This window comes from Hydra vulgaris, chromosome 11 (genome assembly GCF_038396675.1).
Source record: "Hydra vulgaris chromosome 11, alternate assembly HydraT2T_AEP".
Taxonomy (NCBI): domain Eukaryota; kingdom Metazoa; phylum Cnidaria; class Hydrozoa; order Anthoathecata; family Hydridae; genus Hydra; species Hydra vulgaris.
In genome coordinates this window covers 43,241,230-43,265,833 of record NC_088930.1, presented here as the reverse complement: position 1 = coordinate 43,265,833, position 24,604 = coordinate 43,241,230, and the positions used below count along the sequence as shown (strand labels likewise).

At 27.5% G+C, this 24,604-nt stretch overlaps 1 protein-coding gene across 2 annotated transcripts in view; it reads right to left on the bottom strand.

Annotated features, from left to right (window-relative positions):
- The window catches only part of LOC105846969 (corticotropin-releasing factor receptor 2), a 111,004-nt gene that overhangs the window by 48,316 nt on the left and 38,084 nt on the right, over positions 1-24,604 (bottom strand). For both annotated transcript variants that reach the window (XM_065808917.1, XM_065808916.1), the window contains exons 4-5: positions 19,022-19,158; positions 2,444-2,565 (exon numbers count right to left, since the gene is read on the bottom strand). In XM_065808917.1, coding sequence (XP_065664989.1) covers positions 2,444-2,565; positions 19,022-19,158 — 259 coding nt within the window. The remainder of the gene's footprint in view (positions 1-2,443; positions 2,566-19,021; positions 19,159-24,604) is intronic.

Genomic DNA, 24,604 nt, shown 5'->3' with positions numbered 1-24,604 from the left:
AGAGTAATAAACAGATTATTAGAGAATAAAAACAGACTAAATAAAATTCTATTACTCAATTAATCTTGAATTTGAAATTTAAAAATAAAAAAAAATCGAAAAACTGAAAAAAAATTTAATGTTTGCTGACAATAATTAAAAATTTAATTGCAGCATTGTCTGTAATACCCAGTGAAACAGGGAGGATTATTCCTTAAAATCAAAAATAGATCTAGCTACAGTAACAATATCAGATTTAAAAGATAGGGCAAGTGAGGAAGAAAATTTTATTTAAATCATAAACATTTTGAATAGCTGAATATTTTTTGTAAAGGCGCCATTATTTTTTTGTTTCTTAAAAATAGTTAAAAAAGTAGAAACATCCTATTGCAAACATTAAACCAGTGATGAAAATTAAATTAAAAGGTTTCTAATGTTTTTTCTAATTTGATCTTATCCGCTTGGTCTATAGATACAGCATGTTTTTGTGCAAATATGAAGTTTTATGACGATAATGCTTCAATTTGTTAATTAGAACAGTTCTATTTATTTAACTTGTTTTATTTTAAACGCATTTTGTGTTATTAATGTTATAAACAGCAATAAAACACAAAGTTATTTTATATTAACACAAACTCTTTATATTGAAAAAAACAATACTCCAGAATTGTTTTACTGTTGTTTTATAGATTTTTACAATAAAAATTTAATAGTCTTTAAAAATTAAACATTTTTAACTTCCTAAAGTAACTTCCTTTATAACTTCCTAAAGTAGTTTAAATATTTTTACTTTTTTAAGTATTACGTTAAGTAAAAACAATTATTAAAAGTCGTAATAGTAATAAATACACTACTTTCATATTACACTATAACTGTAATTTGAGCTTTAAATTAAAACTTAAGTTGTAAATTATAACAGTAATTTATGCTTCTTTGAACCCAAAAAGAATATTATTAAAAAATAGCAATTGTGAACTAATTTTTATACTATTAGCTAAAAAAAAAAAAGCAATTGCAAACTAATTTATACTATTTATATATACAATTTTTTACTAACACAACCCCTCTTACCACAAAGCAGTTTCAAGGATGAGGGTAGGGATTTATAAAAAAAGAAAATTTTTCATAATTAGATTTTTAATTTGAGCCCTGAGAATGGACTGAAACAGTCAACATAAGAGTAAATTCTAGAACAAAATTATATTTAACATATCATTTATAACTTGGTATGTGTATGGGTAAGCTGTGTGCACACATTACCCCTATGGCAGCAACTATTTAACTGTTGAAAGATAATTTCAAGGAAATTATACTTTTTGCAATCTTGAGAACCTAGAGTAAGCCAACCAGGTACCTAAAAACCAATTTATTGTTTCTAGCTCACCTTAATTGAAAGAGGCATGAGCACCTTTTTCAAACATTAATGTAATAGTTGTTGTTGAGTCTCAACAACAACTGTGAGACAGAGAAATAAAATATGACTTAGTTTGCAAAGTAGGCCTTGTCAAGGCAAAAGCTTTTGAAATCAGGTCTCAGGAAATAAAATCTATTAAATCTTAGCTGCAAAATATCACAGTAGCATGGTGACCTGTTTATTGTCAAGATATTGAAGATTATGCAAAAAACTGTTATTACAAACTGCTACTTATTATTAATTATGCAAAACATCACATTAACATATTAAACATAAAGCTTACACAACTTTCTCATGTTTACAGTAATATTGGTGGTTTTTTTGATTTCATAAGTATTATCATTTATAGCTCAACAGTTTTAAAGCAGTTTCACTCCTTAATGGAAAAAATAAAGATGGCTCAAATATTGCAATACAGTTAGTATTTGCACAGGAAAAAAAAAGGCAATATTATTTTTTGGAACAAAAAAAACAAGTTTATAAAACTTATAGTATTGTTGCATTGATACACCATAACAATGCAATGTTATAATAATAAAGCAATAAAAAAATAATGGCATTAATGCTCATAAAACAATAAATATTTAAAAACATTATAAGCATTTAAATTATTTATATTTTTAAAACATTAAAAAAAAAAATTTTTCAATGAAAACCTAAAATCATAGCTGATCATGTACAACACAAACAGAACAAGTGGTAATAACCATACAATTTTTAAATTTAACAAAATATGAATTTTATAGCAATGAGAAAATACTACAGTTATAATAAATTTACTACAATTGATTAATAAAAGAAAATAATACAATAATAGCAAATTAACAGTTATACCAAATAATAGTATATTGATTATTAAACATAATAATAGTGGATTGACTGTTAAATAATAGTAGATTGATAATTAAACATAATAATAGTGGATTGACTGTTAAATGCAATAATAGGGAACAGTTATGTAATTAAATAAATTATACTTTTATAATTTATAAATTGATACACAAAATGATACATGAAATAATACATGAAAACTTAAATATTAAAACTTACATTAACAGCAATAGTACAATGAAGCCAAAAAAGCATACAACAGCATCAATGATGTAAAGATAATAGCTCAATTGTTTAATTATTGGAATGTTAGAATCAGCATCCAGTTTATATTGATATTGCTAAATTGTTAATTAAAAAAAGTAAATAAAAAACCATTTTCTCTTTCCTTTTCTCTTTCTTTCTCTCTCTCTCTCTCTCTCTCTCTCTCTCTCTCTCTTTCTCTCTCTCTCTCTCTCTCTCTCTCTCTCTCTCTCTCTCTCTCTCTCTCTCTCTCTCTCTCTTTCTCTCTCTCTCTCTATCTATCTCTCTCTATATCTCTCTCTCTCTATATATATATATATATATATATATATATATATATATATATATATATATATAGAGAGACTCTTCCTGATGATCCAGCAATGGTGAAACTCCAAGTCGAAGATAAAAGTTAGATAAGTGTTTTTTACTAATTAATTATTGCTCTGTTCTTTAAGAACATTGAGCACTCTATTTGTAAAATACACTAACATAATTTACATATATATATATATATATATATATATATATATATATAGATATATATATATATATATTATATATATATATATATATATTATATATATATATATTTATATATATTTATATATTTATATATTAGGAAATGAACACTTTAGATATCTTTTTACACAATTTTCAATCACAATCTCACACAAAACTAGCTGTATTTCATTAATAGCCTCAGTAATCTTGAGCTTGAGATCTTCAATTATTTTTAGTGCATTACCAGAGACATTTTGCGTAACAAAACCCTGAGTGGCTTAACATAGCGGGCCAAGGCATCAGAATTAATTGATTTTTTCCTGCGTATTGCTAGATTGTGGTGTGTGGCAAGGAGCTTTATCTTGTTGAAATTGCAAAGTAGAGTCAGTTTCGAAAACATCCAATAAAGGTTATAAATAATCTTTAAATTTCTCTCTATACCAATGAAGATTAAATTAACCAGTATAAAGATGCGCCAAGCCAGTGCTAGATCCAGCAACGTAGCCCCAAAAACCCCAATAACCTTAAAGTCTTAACCATAACTTAAAGTCTCGACAGGATAAAATGAGGATAGTATTTTTTGTTTTTGTATCTCACTAAAATCCTTTTCTTGTGATTGATAAGTTAAAAGTTCAACTCATCCAAGAAAATTACTTTTCTCCATTGCTCTACAATCTATGCAACTCTTTCTTTGAACCAATTTCTATGCTATTCTTTTCTTATCTGCATAAATTGATTGGATAGCGCCAAAAATAAATTAAAATACCGTCTGTAACATTTATTGGACATGAAAATGAAAACAACAAAAAAATAAACGTGGTTTCACGACATGGTAAATTAAACTCCGATTTCCAAAGATATATTAAGAATTATAAATTTTTATATTATTTTAATCAGTGTATATAAATTAATTATTATTAAGAACTATATATTTGATTTATTTTTAATCCTAATATATTGTTGCTGCTTTCATTTTAAGAGTATTCATTTTAAGTCTTTTGAATATATATTTCTTTTTCACTGGTGGGCATTAAGTGGCAATTTTTAAAGTAATGTAATAGTTTATGCTAAATGAAAATCGCAGCAGAAGAGAGCCAATAATCTTTTACTTCTAATTATTGTTTAAATTCTGCTTTATGGACATCCTTTATGGACCAACCCTTACACCATCATGTAATAAATTGTTTCATCAAAAAAAATATTTTAAAAATAGAAAAATAGAAAAAGTTTTACATGAGCTTCAAAATTTCATATTTTATATTTGTTGCGAGTTTAATTTTATAATTAATATTAATTTTCTTTATACACAATCGCATAGCAAAATAAAGTTACAATTAAAAAGTTAGATGTTTGTTTGACAATGTTTTAACTGATTTTTTTTATATAAGGAAAATAGGAAATAAATCTTTTTTTTCTTTCTTTTAATGTCTAAATAAAAATATTTATATGATTAATTTTTGCTTATATCAACTAAATAATAGCATAAATAGTTTTAATTAAACATTAAAAAAATTTTAAAGACTTTTTTCTCAATTCTCCTAATATGTAAAATTTTTGTTATTAAAAATTTAATTTACATTTTAAACCCAAGTAAGCAGTAAAGTAAAGAAATCTATTTTTTTCATTAAATAAATTTCTAGTACCAATTTGTTATAATCATAAAACATTTTTTTAATTTAACTTTCAGAGTGTTTTTTTAATAGTTAGTAAAGAAATAATTGTAGATAGGTAAAAATAGATTTTGGTCAATGCAATCACCTAATTTAGTTGATATGAAATACCCAAACAGAAAAAACTAAAATAAACTAAAAGACTTACCATAAAATCAGTATTGATCAAAATTTCGAAAATATCTGACAAAAATGGCTTCCTGATATTTGAATAAACTTTGATGACGAAACACATAAAGTAAGACTTAATTAGTTTTTGAATTTTCAGTCAAAACAGGTGAAATTTTTAAAGAAATCGCATCTGTGGGTGTCCAAATCCAAACAAATTTGTTATTTTTAACTTTTTTATATTTGCTGTTGTTAAAAGGCATTGCAAAGAACTATTTGCAAATTTTGAGAAAATTACCACAAATTCTCAAAATATTTTTTCAAAGAGACATTTTCACAGTCATGCAGTCGCGTAGTTATACAAATAACAGCAAGTTTATTTTAAATTTTACACTATTAACAAATTTGAATTTCTGTTAAAATGTTATTTTTAAATGTTATTTTTCTATTAGTATTTAATGACTTGTAATTGATATTGAAAATATAACTTTTCTCATTGGTAGCTTCTTGTTGATACTTTATGTAGATCCAATATAGTATATAATGACTTGCAAATGAATATACAAATATTGTATTATTTGAACTGTTTATTTTTTTTTAGTTCTATTTTGTCGCACTAAAATGGCTCCAGTTCGAGAATTAGGCTTTAAACAGAGAGTTTGCATTGTTTTACTTGATGAAGAAGGTCTTTCAGAAAGAAAAATTGCCAAAAGAATGAAAATATCAAAGACTGGAGCTCACAATACAATCAAGCGTTTCAAGGAAACTGGTCAATATTGTGACTTACCACGACCTGGACAGCCTAGAAAGATAGATGAACATGGTGATCGTTGTATTACTAGATTATCTATGTCAATAATGAGAGAATACAATGAAACTGCTGAAAAACTTGTTTGTGTCTCGACAATAAGAGACCGTTCGATGAAAGCTGGACTTAGAGGGCATGTAGCTTCCAAAAAACCGTTGCTAAGGAAAGCAAACAAGGTGAAACGACTACAATGGGCTCGCAAAAATGTCAACTGGACAATAAGTCAATGGAAAACAGTAGTATGGAGCGATGAGCCCAAGTTTGAATTATTTGGCAACAAGAGGAGAATATTTGTACGCCAGCACCAGAATGAACGTTACATTCCGCAGTGCATTGTGCCTACTGTTAAGCATGGAGGAGGTTCAATAATGGTATGTGGTTGTTTTGCAGGTCACAAAATAGGAATTTGATCAGAGTTCGTGGAATTATGAAAAAAGAGCAATACAGAGAAATTTTGGAGAATCATGCTGTTCCATCTGCTCATCGAATGGTGGTTCGACGCCAGCCTGTTTTTATGCAAGATAATGACCCAAAGCACAAATCTAAACTTTGTACAAATTATTTGAATCAACTAGTACAAGAAAAACCCTTACTTTAATGGACTGGCCTGCACAGTCACCAGACCTCAATCCCATTGAGCTTCTTTGGGATGAAATAGACCGGTATATGAGGAAATTTCAAGTAAAATTTGAGGAACATTTATGGGAGTTACTGCAAAAGACTTGGAAAGCTGTAACCATGGAAACTTTAAACAAATTAATCTTTTGTATGCTAAGAATATGTGAAGCAGTAATGAAGAAACGTAGTGGTTGTTTTGATGAACGCAAAGTTTGAAACTTGTGCAAATAATAATGACCTTATAATTTAACTTTTTAATGTTTGTTAAGTTTTCTATTTGTTTAGAAATATTTGTGAAGAAAACTAATTAAAGTATATTTCATGAACTAATTTGTAGTTTCTTTATTCACTAAGATCGAAAAAAACATAAACGAAAATATAATTGATAGATTTAATTGATTTTTAATAGAATTACTGTTTTCTCATCACTGGTCTCAAATTATTTGCCGGTAGTGTAGTAGTGTATATATATATATATATATATATATATATATATATATATATATATATATATATATATATATATATATATATATATATATATATATAAATTTCTATCATTGCTGACATAAGTTCAAATGTGTTATTTTTCTTGCACCTTAAAATTAAAAGCATTAAAAATATTGTTGATAAACTTTAACTGTTTTGTTTAACCTTAAAGTTAATGAAACATGGTGCTGAGATAAAGAAGTTGAAAATAATTATAATTTTTTTATATAATAATTATTTAGTCTACCACTTTATAACCATCTTCAGTGAATTAAGGAAGTCATTTAAAAATAGTGTTAGTGACACTTTTTGACTATATGTTCTTAGAGGTGTAGCTCAGAAAGAACAGCTTTTGTCTGATGATGTTTTGTATCTGCACCAGAATGTAGTTGATACTAATAGGTTAAACTCTCAAAGTTTATTAGTTTCATAATAAGGCACCTTTTTTACAAAAAACAGTTAGGACATTCATTATTCTACTATATATTCTACATATATATTCTATACATTCTATATATACTACATATATATTATATATACTACATATATATTTTACTATGAGCAGGTAATCCAAGCATGGTTATTAATTTATTAAAAGAATGGATTATAATCAATATTGATTCGTCTAAGATCTGAATCAAGAAAATACTTGTGAAGCTTAAGAAATTAAAATAAGGAATAAGTTCCAAATTACAATTACTAGCATCAAAATGTCAAATTATTTCCAGAAAAATTACCTTGTTCACCTGACTTTTTTTCTAGATTTATGCATTTATATTCTTGCAACTTCCAAAGCAATGTACATTTCTGCACATCTGGTGATTTGCTTGATTTTAGATTTATTAGCATTGTGTAAATAAAAATATGATCCATAACATAAAAATCAAGGTTTAATTTTATAAAATGTTGTCTTTTATGTAGCAAACAATTTGCGATTCCAGTCATTATTTATAAGAAATTCTTCCAAATGAGCTTTAACAACTAGTGTCTCAGTTCTAGAATTATTTTCTGGATAGTTCTCTTTTTAAAAAATTGAATATTTTTTAATTTGTATCATATTAGAGAAAAATTACAACCTCAACTTTGGGAAAAATCTGAAAATTGCTAAGATATATGCCAGAATAAAGTTAATTTTAATATTTTTCTATTTATCAACACATTACAGGTAAATTTCTAATTATCTATTACTGTCTGCAATAAATGGACAAAATACAAGCTGCAAAATACTGCAATTTTAAACTCAAATATATTTAAAAGTATATATTGTCCATTTGCCTAAAAAGTCTATACAAACATAGACTGTGTGTGCCAGATTTTACAGCAAATATACAATGTCATGGAATTAAAATGGCACTAACAAAGGTTAATTAAATTAATATAGGTTGGTTTTCTCCCTCAATGGGTTTCAAAGAGGTTCCAGAGGGCGCTGATGTCCGGCACCTATTTCGAACCCTATTACCTATAATAATATTGAATTTGAAGAAATAATGCTTTAAATTCAAAATAACTTAGAAATTTAGATACTAAGTATCTAAATATCTGAATTAATTCAGAGACATTCATTTGAACAATAATGAAGGTCTCTAAATGGTTACTGTTCCTTAATTTGTGCCCCTATCCACTGTAAAAACCAGATTAAGGAGAGGGCAACCAACCATATTCTTATTTATTTTAAAAATGTTGCACCCTTCACATAGGTTAGTAGTAGACAGGTTAAAGGTTTAAATCTAGATAAAGATATAGTCTTAGAAAAATTTACAAGCATCTCAAAATGGTTGAAAATTTTTAGGCAAATACACAATATACTTTTAGATATATTTGAGTTTCAAAACTGCAAATAGCTGCTTATATTTTGTTCATTTGCAGACTAGCTAATCAGAAAACTTGTCTGTAAAGACATGTTGATGAGTAAAAAAATACTACAGCTAACTTCATTTTGACACATTTTAGCAGTTTTCTGATTTTTTCAAAGTTGATGAGTTATAACTTTTCTTTAATAAGATACAAGTTAATAAAAACCACTTTTTTAAACAGAGAACTATCCAGAAAATAGTTCTAAAAAAAATGAGACACTTGTTGCAATATTCGTGGCTATAATTTTTAAACTGTTGTACTTAGAAGTCTGAAATTTTCAATTTAACTTATCTACATAATGCACATAATAAAATATAAAAATCAGGGAAATCAGAGATGGTGTCCAACAAGCCATTGCACAGTGGGCTAGTGACTGGACAAAAGTATAAAAACCAAAATCAGAATTTTGATGTCTAAATGGTTTCAAACCATTATGAAGATATTATAAAACAATTTAAAACCGTTTATATACACTTAAAGTTTTAATGAATATACTAATGCTGTGGCTGAAGTAGACGGGAATGTAAATTATAAAAAAAATTATAAAAAGAAAAATGTTGTTTAAAAAAATCGATGGAAATAAATAACATTTACATAAAATATTGCACTTTTTAAAATATTATACTATAACTCTATATATTATCTAGATTTTAAAAGTTTTTAGACTAAAACTTGTTAGTAATTAACATATTTATAGCAATTTTAAATATGCCTAATATGTTATATTTTAAAGTCTAACTTTTGCTTTTAATTGACGATATATATTTTTTATTGCTACATCTTGCTTTTATACTCAGATATTTTGAAGCTTATATATGTTTGCTTTAATAATTTTATAAATCTGGCTGCCACTAGGCGCCACTTTTGTTTTCTTTTATGTTTGAACTCTTTTTCTGAAATTTTGTTCTTATTAATTTAGCGCTTGTCAAACCAAAGGGATTTAATAATCTATTTTGGTTGGTTTGGTTGTGGCTAGTCATTTTAGATGTTGAAATGCTGCTTTTATTAAGGCTTAATGAGTGTCACAAGAAGCAAAATTCACTAATTTATTTGACTCAACAGTCTGTCAATACATGAAAAAGAAGACAGTATACTTGTGTATGACTTTATTAAGAACAAGATTCGGAGCTTCAAAGTGAAAAGTTTGAGAGTGAATTTCGTTTATTTATTTTGATTATGGTAAAAGATGGATTCAAAGTAAACTAACCGATGTAAAGTTTATTAGGAAAGAATTCAGCTTGGCTTGAAAATGATTTTAATACCACATTAATGAAGGATTGTAAAAATAAACATCTTGGCAGTCCTACATTGTCATTTCAAGAAGCATCATTAAAAACAAAGAAAAGAAAAGTTGCAACTTTGTCACCTTCAAATTCTTGTGAGTTACTGTTTGCTAAGCTTGTACTACTTGTAGCATACATTGTCAAAGATTTTTGGTGATTGTTAATGCATAAGAGCAATATGACCATACAAATTCTAAAAATTCTGTAGACGCTCGTAAACTCTGCTAATTAGAAAAACTAATTAAACAAGCTAGAATATAATTTTTTTCTACGAGAAAACAATGTAATAGCACGTGTAATAACACTAGTTAATCATATTAAACTTAAAAAAGTTTTGCTATTCACGAGCAAGGATCTCATAATAAAACACGTATTAAATCGTGTACATAGCACAAATAAAACATATGCAACTAATAAAAGTTAGCTGCTGCTAAACAAAATTAGGTATCCATAGCAATTAAATAAAAAATATATTCACTTTTTTAAAAAGTGTGACCTCATATTGGTACTTATGTAAAATTTTGTAAACATAGCACTCGGAAAAATATCTGCAAATACCAAAACTAGATATTTGCAATCAGAAATTTAGTATCCATAGCAACAAATTAAAAAAAAAACTTCATAAAAAGCGCAGACATCATGTTATTACTCATCCTAATTTTAGTCAATACAGACCTAATATTAAATTAGTTATGAATTTTGTCCAGTAAAAGTGAATTCTGGCCCACTGTGCATTGGTTGAAATATAATGAACTTTTAAGATTAAATGAGTTTATCATTTAACCTTAAAATCATACTTACTGCAACAGGAACAATACATTTTTTTCAATGAAATAATTGGAAAACATACTCAAGTGAGAAAAATATTTTATTGTAAATATGATGCATTTGCTCCTTATTCTATTGAAATTGATTTCATATTGCTTTTGATTTTAAATAAATCTACAAAATTTCAAACTGTAGCTCTTTAGTCATTATTTAACATTATTGTAATATAAATTTTTGAAGGACAGAATTTATTACTTTGAACATTGTAAAATAAAACATGTGAATCATTGGAGATTCTGTTTGAAAGTATACTAAAAACGCTTCAAAATTTTGTTCTAAAAAGGCACAAAAAGATAATAAGATAGGTTCTACAAAATAAAAATCACTACATTGAGCTTAAACAACTCTTTTAGATCAATCTGTTATGAACAATGCCTTAAATTTGTTTTTCTTTTTTTCTTTTTTTTTTTAAAATACTCACTTATTGTTCCGAAATTCAAACATTAGGAAGTTTTATAATAATTCATTAAGTTTTACCATTTTTTGGCTCAGCAAGCAAATTAGTTATATCAACTATTTATAATTTTTAATCCAATGATAGTTTTAAAAAAAGTAAATACCAATAAAATATTTATCTAAATCAAAGGAAGGATTTTTAATGACGTTTTAAAATCAGTACAAAATTTATGAAGTTTACACATACAAGCTCAAAAAATATAATTTTCTTTAGTTCTAATGAAAACTTCAGTTCAAAAGCTTTAACATTCGGATCAAGCATGTACATGATATAAAAAACCTATAAAAAATCTATAAATAACCTATAAAAAATCTATAAATAACCTATAAAAAAATTTCTATAAAACCTATAAAAAATCTAGCACAAAAAAAAAAATGACAATACTATTCCTACATTTTTTTTTTCTTATCATTACTGGAGATATCCATCATACCTTTTTTGTTTTCCTTAGCTTTTGTTAGAAAAATAATTTAGATTTCACTAAGTCAAAGTTATTTACTAAAACTTACACATTATTTTAAAACAGATAATAAAATTTTATGGTAAAATGTGATTGAAATGTAAAAAATATCTGACATTTTTGTTTAAACTAGTCATAAATGTTGTAACTAATCATAAATCTTGTTTAATTTGCATGGTACAAAAACTATACATTATTATATTAATAATCAAATATTAAGTATTTTAAATTTAACATTAAGAGTATATGAAATATTATATATTTACTATAAAAAACATGATAAATATTGTATATTAAAAGCTGTGTATTAAATATTATTCATTTAAAGGATGTACAAAGTATAAGAAAAAAATCATTCATTTATAACATCAAAAAAAAAACTTGATCTTTAATATTTTTACTGCACTGCAATTTCTGTATACTAACAACAAATAGTCAAAAAAAGAACTAAGAAAAGCTAATGCTAATTTTACTGGATTTTTCAAAAATTATTTTATATTAACTGTTTAAGACATTTAAAATGCTATTTTATTTTACATTATTTTAAATGCAAAACCATAAGAATTTATAAACATGATGTTTTAAGAAACTTTTTGATAAAAATAGCTGTATACAGGCAAAAGGATCTCAGAATGTTAGATATTTTTTAAGATTCTGCTAAGCTCCAAATATTTGATCATATACTTTTTTTTGATTTTTAAGAGTTGAAAAAATACTCTTGATAGCCAAAAAAGTTTTAATAGTTTTTTAATATAATTTTCATTTATCTTTAGATAAATATTTAGGACATGCTTTTTTCGTTAGGGACCTCAGAATGTCAGGTTAAATAATAGGTAGTATTGTTGCCAATATTGCTTAGGTAATCATGAATTTCTGCAAGTATTATTTATTTTCAATGCTGAATATATTTTAAATGTTTGGTTCACTTATCTTTTATATTTTTTGTGTTCCACCACATAATGCTAGGTTAAGGGACCTCAAAACGCTAGGTAAATGGAAGTTAATTAAAAAAAAAAGAAGCTATTTACATTCAATTTTTTCTCAACATTATGAAATGAATATTGTGCTTATAGTTTCATCACGAAACCTCCTTAAAAACACACTTTAGTATGTTTTCTCTCTTTGTTTTTTTTAACAAATAAATAAATTAAACTAAAGTGTGTTTCAATATTCCTTTTCAGTAGAGAATAAATAAGAAATGGGAAAGTCCTTTAGAGTTTTTTTTTTTTTTTGTTTTTTTTGTTTTTAAACATCTTCGCTTCCAACAAGGCTGCAAGCAGCCACTAATTAAAGTTGGAAGTTACTGTAAGAGAAAAGATGAAGATTGTAGAGCAAGATAACGATTGACGGACGATTTAAAAGATTGCAAATTATATGAATCAGGAAAGCAAGATGAAGGAAGCGAATTCCAAAGAGCTGATGTTCGAGGAAAAAAACTAGACGAATAAGCGTTTTTGGAGCACTTAGGAACAGTCACAGAAAAAGGATGACACTTAATTGAATGACGAGTAACACGAGAATGAATTTTAGTAGATGGCACAAGAGACGCTAGCTCTTTCGAGCAGTGCCCATTATAGTATTTGTAGAAAAGAGAAAGAGAAGCAACATTACAACGATGTGATAATGGTTGAAGGTTGGCTGCAAGAGCAGGTCCAACTATGTTTACAATGCGTTTTTGCACCTTGTCTAAAAGAGAAAGGGCATCATTAGAAGATCCGCCCCAGATATGGCAACAGTATTCCATACAAGGCCGGATTTGAGATTTATAGAGGTAGAGAATAGAATCCAGAGTAAGAAAGTGGCGAGCTCGATAAAGAGATGCAACCTTAGCAGATGCTAATTTTGCAACCGATTTGATATATGGTTTCCAAGAAAGATTGGAAGTAAGAGTTAATCCTAGAAGATGAAGAGTAGGTGACTCATCGAGTACATCACCGTTCATAAATATAGGAAGATCTAAATTATTGCGATAACGATTGGCTGAAAAAAATTGAGTTTTATCTGAATTAAAGTTCACCAGCCACTGTGAGCCCCATGCTGTAGCAGAAGTGAGATCCTTTTCAAGCTCAAATGCCCCCTCCAGGCAATCAGAGGGTGTTGGTTTCTTATCACGACAAGAATAAATGGTAGTATCATCAGCAAACAATGCCACCTTAGATGTGAGAATATCTGGAAGATCGTTAATGTAAATTAAAAAGAGTATAGGGCCAAGGATAGAACCTTGAGGAACCCCTGAAGTTACAGAATAAGAAGAAGAGTGTTGTCCATCGAGGACAACTTTTATGCTACGATTGGAAAGGAAGGATTCAATGATCTTAAAGATGTTGCCGGATACACCATAAGAAGAAAGCTTATGGAGAAGACCAGCATGCCAAACTTTATCAAACGCTTTTGAAATGTCAAGAGCGATGGCCTTAACCTCTCCACCTTCATCTAATGCACGATAAAACCTGTCAGTTATTACTGTTAGCAAATCAGCTGTAGAACGAGAAGATCGAAATCCATATTGATGGTCAGAAAGTAAGTTATTAGATTCAAGATGAGAAATTAAGTGTTTGTTAATTAAAGATTCAAAAACCTTGCTTATGATAGGAAGAAGACTTATGGGACGGTAGTTAGACGAATCAGATCGCTCCCCAGAATTTTTGAAGATAGGGATAACAGATGCGGCTTTCCAGCAGGCTGGAAAACAAGACTCTGATAAGCATTTGTTGAATAGTTTTGAGAGTATAGACGACAGCTCTGGAGAACACTTCTGCAAGACAATAACAGGTATGTTGTCTGGGCCACAAGCTGTAGAAGAGTCTAGACAGGAAATCACTTTAGATACAGATGCTGAAGTGATATGAATGTCAAGCAATGAATCAACCTGTTTGTTGGCAATATCAGGTAGAACGCAATTAGTGGAATCAAGAGATGATATTGATGAAAAGTTTTTAGCAAACAGTTCGGCTTTGTCTTTAGGTGAGGTGACAAAGTCTGAACCATACAAGAGAGGTGGAATTATAGATTTGCCCTTATTATTGATATTATTAAAGATTCTCCAGAAGTCACGAGAGCCTAATTTTTGAGATGAGATACGAGATTTCATGACCTGAGAATAGCGGGTTTTGGCGTTAGACAAAACCTTTTTACAATTGTTTCTAGCAGTAATGAAAAGACGTCTGTTTTCTGGAGAATTGTTTTGCTGATAAATATGGAAGTAACGGTTTCGATTGGCAATCGCAGCAGCACAGTGTGAGGAAAACCATGGAGGAGAGTGAGGCTTGACCTGGAATCGTCGAGAGGGAATAAAAGATTCCATGCCAGCCTGAATCCACGAAGTTATATAAGAAGCACATTTGTCGACAGGAAGTTGAAAGATTTCTACCCAAGGGCCATCACGAAGAAAATCACGGAAAGAATCCCAGTCAGCTTTACTGTAGTTGTAAGAGGTTCGATAGTAGGGGTATTCAGGTGATGAAGAAGAATGAGATATTAGTTTTAAAGAGATCAAACTGTGATCAGAAGCACCTAAGGGTGAATGTGGAGAAACTGAGCACTGACTAGGATCAGAAACAAGACATAAGTCGAGTAGAGAAGGTAAATGATTAGGGTTGTCAGGAAAGCGAGTTGGAAAGTTGACTATTTGAGTTAGGGATTGAGAAAGGCAAAAGTTGTGGGCTTTAATGCCTGCAGAGTCACTGACACTAGAGCCAAGCCATTCAGAGTGGTGAGCATTAAAGTCACCGACAACAACTATATTAGCTGATGGATAAAGAGAGAGGGCTTGGTCAATATGATCAGAAATAACATCAAAAAGTGTACAGTCTTGAGATGAAGGAGATCGATATAGAACAAAGAGAAAGGCAATAGCGTGAAGTGGTGCTAAACGAAAGCACATGAAAGAATAGTCTGTGGATTCAAACCTAGTTTCACGACAAACAGGTGAATTCTTACGAATGTAAATGCCCAGGCCAAGCATGTGGCTATTGGAGTCTTTACGAATCAGAGGAAGATAACCATCAACACTAAGATCACAAGATGAGACAGCCGAACTCAAATTAGTCTCACAAAGAGCAAGTAGGTCTGGTGAACTTTGCAAGAGATAAGACTCAACAGAAGAAAAGTTACTTCGAAGACCACGAATATTAGTGAATGATAGGTTTAGAGAACTTGGTGATGATGATGGTTTTTTGTGTTTTATAGTTTTTGGTACTTTATTCATTTTTAAATTAGATTGAAGAACTTGACTCAAAGCATAGATAGTACTCAGAACACCGTTTAATAGCCCAAGCAATTGCCTCATTACTACTAATAAACCCTAAGCCGTAACAAAGGGCTCCAAATGTGGCCTCCGCAATGCACACCAAAAGTACAAACAGGGACACCATCCATGCGCAACATGGCACTGTTAATACTTTGATATTTTTCAGCTGTTGATGGAATCAGCCTCTCTGAGAGCTACCACAGAGTTCGGGAAACCTGACTACCAGCCGGCCTCAGAACCATAAAACTGAGTTTTAGAGCTGTACCCTCATAAGGAGATAATAGAATGAGTTGCCTAGTCATAAAAACAGTGACACAAGCAAACCCATGCATTGAGTCAAGAAGATCCAGCATTCAACATCCTAAACTGGAAACAATGTAATAAAAATACATCTGCGCCAGCCTAATAGATGAAGAAGGGGTGCGAGGCTGGTCAACAGATAGAATCTGTTTACCCCTTAAGTCTTTGCCTAGGAGGCCTTCTACAAGACAGTAGCTGGGTGCATTTAACATCTGCCCAAGATGAGTATTTTTATCGAGACACCATCTCTAGCCTTTACTCAACCAAGAGCCCCAAGGCAGGGGGTGTTTTAAATCGGAGTTGGCATCTCCTAGCCTTTGCCTAAAAAGGCGTATCCTACAAGGCAGCAGGACATGAAGCAGATTGTACTGGGTTACATGTTACCAGTAGCAGGATAACCTGATCTGACAATAATAGTTAATATAGTTAAACCAACAATAGTTAAATAGTTAATATAGTTAAATAGTTAAATAGTTAAATAGTTAAATAGTTAAATAGTTAAATAGTTAAATAGTTAATATAGTTAAACCAACAATAGTTAAACCAACAAGCCAATCAAGATACAATGTTCTAAGAGATGCAATGTCAAAGCAAGCCTGTAGAAACTTCCATGGATGTCAGATTACTAAGCTATCACCAAATGTTCAACGAGCACTCCAAACAAAGAAGCTTAGCAAGTCTTTTTTGAAGTGTTAGGATGTAAAATATCAAAAGTACATTACCAAAAAGAGACAAAGAACTGTAACCACAAATCGTGCCCTTAACTGCACAAAAGAAATGTCCTGTAACCACCTTAACGAATTAACTGAAGAACTTATAGAATGTTATACTTTCATTGATGCAAAGCCATTAGAAACAGGTGTGTGGCAGGGAGATATAGATACCAATAGAACTTATATTTATGATAAAACCCCCCAGTTTATAAACTATGGAGTTGATAGTACTCCAAATCGTTTAGTGTATGCTGGGAGAGGGGAAAGTTATCAAAAGATGATAAGAGAGAATAGAGAATGTGTACCTAAACATCCTTTTGTTTCCATTGGAGGAGATATAGCAATGTGCCACATCATATTCAAGAGAAAAAGGATTAGTGCCCACATAGAAAGCACAAAAGAAGCAGTTATAAGAATTCCAAACCTTCTAATCTCCACAAATAACAGTGAAAGTCAGGATCACAGTATACTTCTAAGTGCATATCACATATTTTTTACTACTTTAAAAAAAAATGTAAAATGGTCTATTGTTGTCCTATCTGATGGTCTCTTTTCAAGATTTGACAGTAATATATTGAAATTTTTAAGACGCAAAAATATTAGACTTTTTATCACTTCACCTGACACAACTGACTTTACCCAGCTCCTTGATCAAATCAATCAGAAATTGCACTCTGAGAATAGAAGTGCAAATTTTCTCTTTATTATTTCTTTATGACAATCAACAGGGAAGGTTTCATGAATATACTTGCAGAGTTATGGCCCGAGTGGGCATAAAAACAAACAATCATAAATGCAGGTAAAAAAGTTAGCACTTCAAGTGGAGGATTAAGTGTTAAGTGGATGCAGGAAGTTTTTACGAGCTGAGCTGTGTATTAATGAAAATACCAAAAAAAATCAATTAACAACAGCAGTAACAATTTTATATCCAAAAGATGTTCGTTATGGCTCAGCAAGATATTGGAAACATAAATATAAAAGTGCTATGGAAGCTTATCAAACGATATCTGATAAATCAATATCACTGCAAGAAATACCTAACTTGTTGCCTGTAACCAAAGTAACATCTAAAATAAACAAAGAAAATGTTAGAGTTACCCAGGTTCATGGCTCAATGGAGAGGAAAAAAATATTGGAAACGGTTTCTTCAATTAAGGAAGAAGAAGAAAGCCAAAAAGGAGAAAGCTAATAAAGAAAGGAAATCCAAGCAACAACAATAAAATGAGGAATTCTATAAATGTAAGGAAGAATGTACATGTGGAAAGAATGTTTGTGCAGCAAGTAAGCTTCAAGAATGCTCGTGTTGCAATAATGTTTTGAAATCTACATGTAGTAAAGTATTATGTCAAGGTGAAATAGGCTTAAAATGGAATATGATCAAACCATTTTGTAAAATAGGACCCAAAAATGCCTTCAGTTTGAGTCTGATGAAGAAAACGTTGAAGACTTCATTTTATAACTGATTTTATCCAGAATACAACCTAGCATTCTCTATTCACTGATTTTAGATTAAAGTTTAACTGGATCTTATTTTTATATTTTTTGTTTATAATATTTTTTTTTAAGTCTGTTAATGTTATTAAAAAAAAAAATACAAAAAGTAATCACTTAAATTTGTTATACAGTTTTTGATTTGGTACCTCAAAATGTTAGGTGCAGCACCTCAAAAAGTTAGTTATTTTAAAAGGCGATTCTAAGAAAATTAGATTTATTCTGCGCACACATCTTTTTAGCACTGTTTTTGGAGTCTTAAGGCAACGTTTCTGATAAGGTTCTGCAAACTTATTCTTAGAGGGGCTTGAAATATTCAAAATTATTTTTAAAAAATGTGTTAAAAGCTTGTAGACTTTTTTCAATGTCTTTGTAATTTAGACTTTTTTTAAAGTATTATGTGTAATATTTTTTTATTTATGATTTAACATTATTTCTTTATCAGATTATTCAATGCTCTCAGAGTTTATTTTAAAAAATTGAGTTCTATGTTGGTTTATTTCCGACCTGATATTATGAGATCCCACTGCATTTTGAGGTCCTTTTACCTTTAATTCAAAATAAATGTTTTTATTAAATAAATAAAAAATGTGTGAGATAAAGATAAAATGTGTGTAAAAAATATTAGAGATAAAGATAAAAAAAAAAGAGTGAGATAAAGATAAAATGATAGGACTATCATTTCACCTCCATCTGGTTCTTTAAAAAAGAAAATATAATACCCATTGTGATATAATTCCTAATTTATAATATAATTCATATTTCCTACGAATCTGCTCCTCATCAGTGATTGGTACACAGTAAGAAAAATAATCAACTTTTCCCCAACTTCCATTGTTACAAAAAACAGGTATTACACCTAATAAAACAAGGATTTATTCAAAAATCTGGAGTTTGACTAAAAACTAACAATTTACTCTAAAAACTTACTAAACAAAAAGAAAACACATTAACAATTCATTTTTAAATCAGCTTAAAAAGTGCTAAAAATTTATTAAAAAATTATAAAAAGGGTTAAATAACTATTAGGCACATGAATTCATCCTCAATATAAAAACTTAGCAGTAGCAAAGATCTGATAACTAATGTGGTAAACAAAGTCAAAGTTTCTAAGTAAAAATCATTTTAACAAGATAATTTTAAATTGAATACTTAAACGAATCACAAAATGCAATACTATTTTTATTTATATACAGTAGCATGCAAAAGTAACTGAACAAAGGCAAACATAGAAACTTTTAACTTTTAATAGAGTTTAATTTCTTTCAAATTTTGTCTGAAATGTCAAATAATTGATTTCAAAAGTAAAAACAAATGAATTTTTACTAAATATAAGCAATCTATTTTAATCTAATCTGAAAAGTTCATTTTATTGAAATATGCATGTGCTAAAGTATCTGGGAAGAACTAAAATAACAAAATTCAAGTAGTTTTGAAGGCTTTTATTAATTCATAAAAACTGAAGATAAAATTTAAAACATTTTTTAATTAAAAAAGATTTTTTTTTGAATAAATGTTGAAAATGACAAAGCTGAAATATACAATTGCAGCTCGGTTTGGATTAGAAAAATCAACAGTTGTAGACATAAATTAAAGATAATTTGAAGGAAAGAAATAATAATAGAGTCTCCAAAATCGCAAAGGCCTTAAATCATGAAGTAAAATATCTTATTATATTCAATAATTTTGTCAAGTTAAATGAAAGAACTCCATAATGTAAAATCTAGTTTTCACAACCAAGCATTGTTCGAGGTCTGCAAATCTATTCAGAAGACGTTTTGTAAAGAAACATTTTATTATTGTAAAGAACTTAAAAGCACACACAAAATTTGCTTATAAACATTTGAACTGAGCAAGAGAACAAGGGTCAAAAGTACTTTTTAGTTATGAATCCAAGTTTATATTAATTAATTAATTAGATTTGATGGTATCCGATACGCTTATTGTCCAAAAGGCAATAGAAATGATCCTAAACACCAGCTACCAATAGTAAAGCATGGAGGTGGAAATCTTATGGTTTTGAGGTTGTTTCAATAAAGATTGTATTAGTCCTAATCAACTTGGTTGAAGATATAATGGACTAAAATATTTACAAGGATATCGTTAAAGATGTTATGCTTTAGCAAACTCCAAACTTTATTATTATCAAACAATAATGGGAACACCTCAATCAACAAATTATTTATTAAGTCATAAAATTTTTTCAAAACTTGGAAATTTTTTGAAGTGATCTATTTTTAAAAAAACAATCTTTTTGAACATGAAATTTTTAAAAGACTAAATTAAAAATACTTAATGTGTATAGACATAAAAAAACTACAACAATACATATATATATATATATATATATATGTATATATATATATATATATATATATATATATATATATATATATATATATATACATATGTATACATGTACACACACACACACACATATATATATACATATGTATATATATACATATATATATATATATATATATATATATATATATATATATATATATATATATATATATATATATATATATACATATGTATACATATATACAAATATACATATATATATATATATATATATATATATATATATACATATGTATACATATATACAAATATACATATATATATATATATAAATATATATATATATATATATATATATATATATATATATATATATATATATATATATATATATATATATATATATATATTAGAGTGTCCCAAAAAAACACTTTTTTTTTAAATTTCAATGTGCTCTCAACTGATTCCCATTCTATAGGTCCTAATAATTACCAAAATCTTTTTTTTAATTTTTTAATGAGTAAAAGTGATAGATCTAAATTCTGAGTTTTATGGTTTTGTACACATGTGTATTTACATAAAAAACGCACTATCTAGTATTTCAATATGTTTTAATATGACATAATAATTGGTACACAAATAATTCCCATAGGACATTATTAAAGATAAGCATCATTCCCTATGAACATTGTTAGCACTTGATATATTTCCATCTGGACAATATTATTAGTTGGTATAATTCCCCATGGATTGGTTTACATATAATTCCATTAAGAAATTTTTTTTTAAAGAAAAAATTTCTAAATGGAATTATTTGTACACAAAGGAATTCTAATTTTTGCACGAAGGAATTCTTGTGTAAACGGTTATAAAAGCCGTAACGGTAAACTTAGATAAAATATGATGCGAGAGGGAAAAAGCCTTCATAGATTTTTGATGCAAGTGTAAAATATAGTATAAATCTAGTTAAAAAACTGATTATTTCGAAATTCATATAAAAAATGGGTAGAACAGCTAAAAAAAGGATGATAATAGAACAGAATAAAAAAAAAACGGAAAAATACAGAAAGGTTGAGGTATATTTAGCTATTGAAGTACCCACTGAGGGATTTACCTCAGAGACAGCTTCCATCTAATGGTGATATTCTAAGATACTATCAATTTATCCTTCGCGAGTCACAGGGTAAATACAAACTCACTTCTACTAATGTTGGTTTCAAATTGAAATCAAAATCAAGATGCAAGAAATTTGTGATTTCTGGGTAAAATGACCAAATCATTAAACTTAATTTAATATTAGTTTTGTATTTTCATATTTATAAATATAAACTATCAAGTTAAATAGTAGCGAAAATAATTGGAAATGATTTATAAGCATCTGATTGTTTTGTTTCAATTTTTCTAAAATGTAAAAAAATTGTGTTTTCTATTTATATTAAGCCAGCTTAACATTAAAACCGTAAAACTCAAATTTTACATCTAGCACTTCCTGTCAAAATAAAACCGCCAAATTTTTTTTAGGACTTATTTAGGTAACAAAGAATGGGAATCAGTAGAGACCTTTTTTTTTTTTTTTGGACACCCTATTATATATATATATATATATATATATATATATATATATATATATATATATATATATATATATATATATATATATATATATATATATATATATATACATATATATAGTATGTAAAGAATAAATATATATATATATATATATATATATATATATATATATATATAATATGTATAGATATATAGAATAAATATATATATATATATATATACAATATGTAAAGAATTAATTATTATATATACGTATATATATATATATATATATATATATATATATATATATATATATATATATATGTATGTATATATATATATATATATATATATATATATATATATATATATATACGTATATATATATATATATATATATATACAAGGCTTGTGATGAAGCGAGCGCAATTGCGCTCTGCTCGTAAAACGCGCCGTAAACGATATTTTCAAACTTTCTAGGCGTTCTAAACGTTCTAGGCGCAATAAACAACGCACATTCAGCTTATAACGAGCGTATAAAATAATGCTCGTCCAATAGTTTGGGATTTTTTTTTTATTTTCATAAAATATTTAAAAAAGATTTTTTATAAAAGATATTCTGTTGTCAAAGCACCGATATAAAATATAAAAAGCACAACGTTGTTCTCTTTTGCACTAACGTAATGAATGAGCAGTTTAAAGTCGTTAATAGTCACTAATTTTAATAATGGAATGTGTACATGGAAAAACAATGTGAATACAAAAATGCGCAAATAAAATAAGAAATAAAAATTAGAAAACCATAATAAGAAAATTGAAACTGCAGAGTATTTTTAATCTTGTGAAAATATCAAGTAAGATTTATTTGATTTATTATTTGTATTATTCCACACATCGTTTATAATAAAAATAAATATCAATAATAGAGTAATTTTTAAAATTAGTTTTTGTTATATATATAGATTAGTTTTTGTTATATATATATATATAATATATTAATAAATTTATAATATATAATTATATAATAATAAATTTATTAGTTTTTGTTATATATATATAAAATTAGTTTTTGATATATAGTAGGGTGTTGCTAAAAACAACTTATTTTAAAAATGTCAGCTGACAACCCCTAAATGTGTTTTATATAATAAAATAATACTGGATTTAAAAAATTTTTGAATAAAAAATATTTTTACGGGTGCCACAAGGCCCTTATACATCAAACAGGTTCCTAATATTATAAAAAAAAAAGTTTTTCAAAAGTATGTCATGTTGGGTCTCAAAAGAAGCAAAATTTTATAAAAATTTCAAAAATAACAATTATTTTTAAAAAAAATTGTTATTTTATAGTTTATTGCAAAAAAAATGACCTTTCAAACTAAAAATGAAAAAAGTTTATTTTTTTTATTTATTATTTCAAAAAAATTTTAAATAATATTTTTTTTATAAAATAAATGTTATTTTTAGAATTTTTATAAAATTTTGCTTCTTTTGAGACCCAACATGACATGCTTTTGAAAAACTTTTTTTTTTATAATATTAGGAACTTGTTTGATGTATAAGGGCCTTGTGGCACCCGTAAAAATATTTTTTATTCAAAAATTTTTTAAATCCAGTATTATTTTATTATATAAAACACATTTAGGGGTTGTCAGCTGACATTTTTAAAATAAGTTGTTTTTACCACCACCTAATATATAGTATAGGTTTTTAATTAACTATTATTTATTTTAACTCAAATTTAAAACGATTCTGTTATTTAGAATGTTCGCAATCAAGGACATTCGAAAAGGAAACAAAGTAATGATGTCAATATTTATTAAATGGAAAGTTATTATTCTTATTTATTATTATTTCAAATTATTCTTGTGTTATTTTTTTAAGATAAAAAAACGTAATTTTAAAAAGAAATTTTTGAAAAAAATTAATTAATTTGAATAAAAAATATCAAGAAATATAAAAACCATTAACCGTTAATTAAGTTTACAGCGTAACATTTTAAAATACATATATCAAAACAATGAAGCAAAACTAAGTCACTAAATTATACTTCAATACTAAATCAATAAGAAGTTCCGTTTTTGTTTGATATTATTTTTTTATAACATAAATAGTTAAAAATAAAATTGCGATATGACAATATCCAAGAAGTTTCGAAGTATAAAAATCTACTTTGTTGAAGTAGTTTCATGAGTGTGATACTAATTCAAACATTTTTTGACGAAAGAATTATGTAACAAATAAAAAAAGATATAATAAATAAAAAGCTTTTTATGAGCATTGCCTTCAGCAATTTTCATGATTGCGCTCGCCGACGTTATCTCAAGCGCACATAATCACGCTTGATGAAAACATATTCTAATTTTACGAGTGCGATATAACACGCTTGACAATTTTCTTCATCATAAGCCCTGTGTATAAATATATATATATATATATAT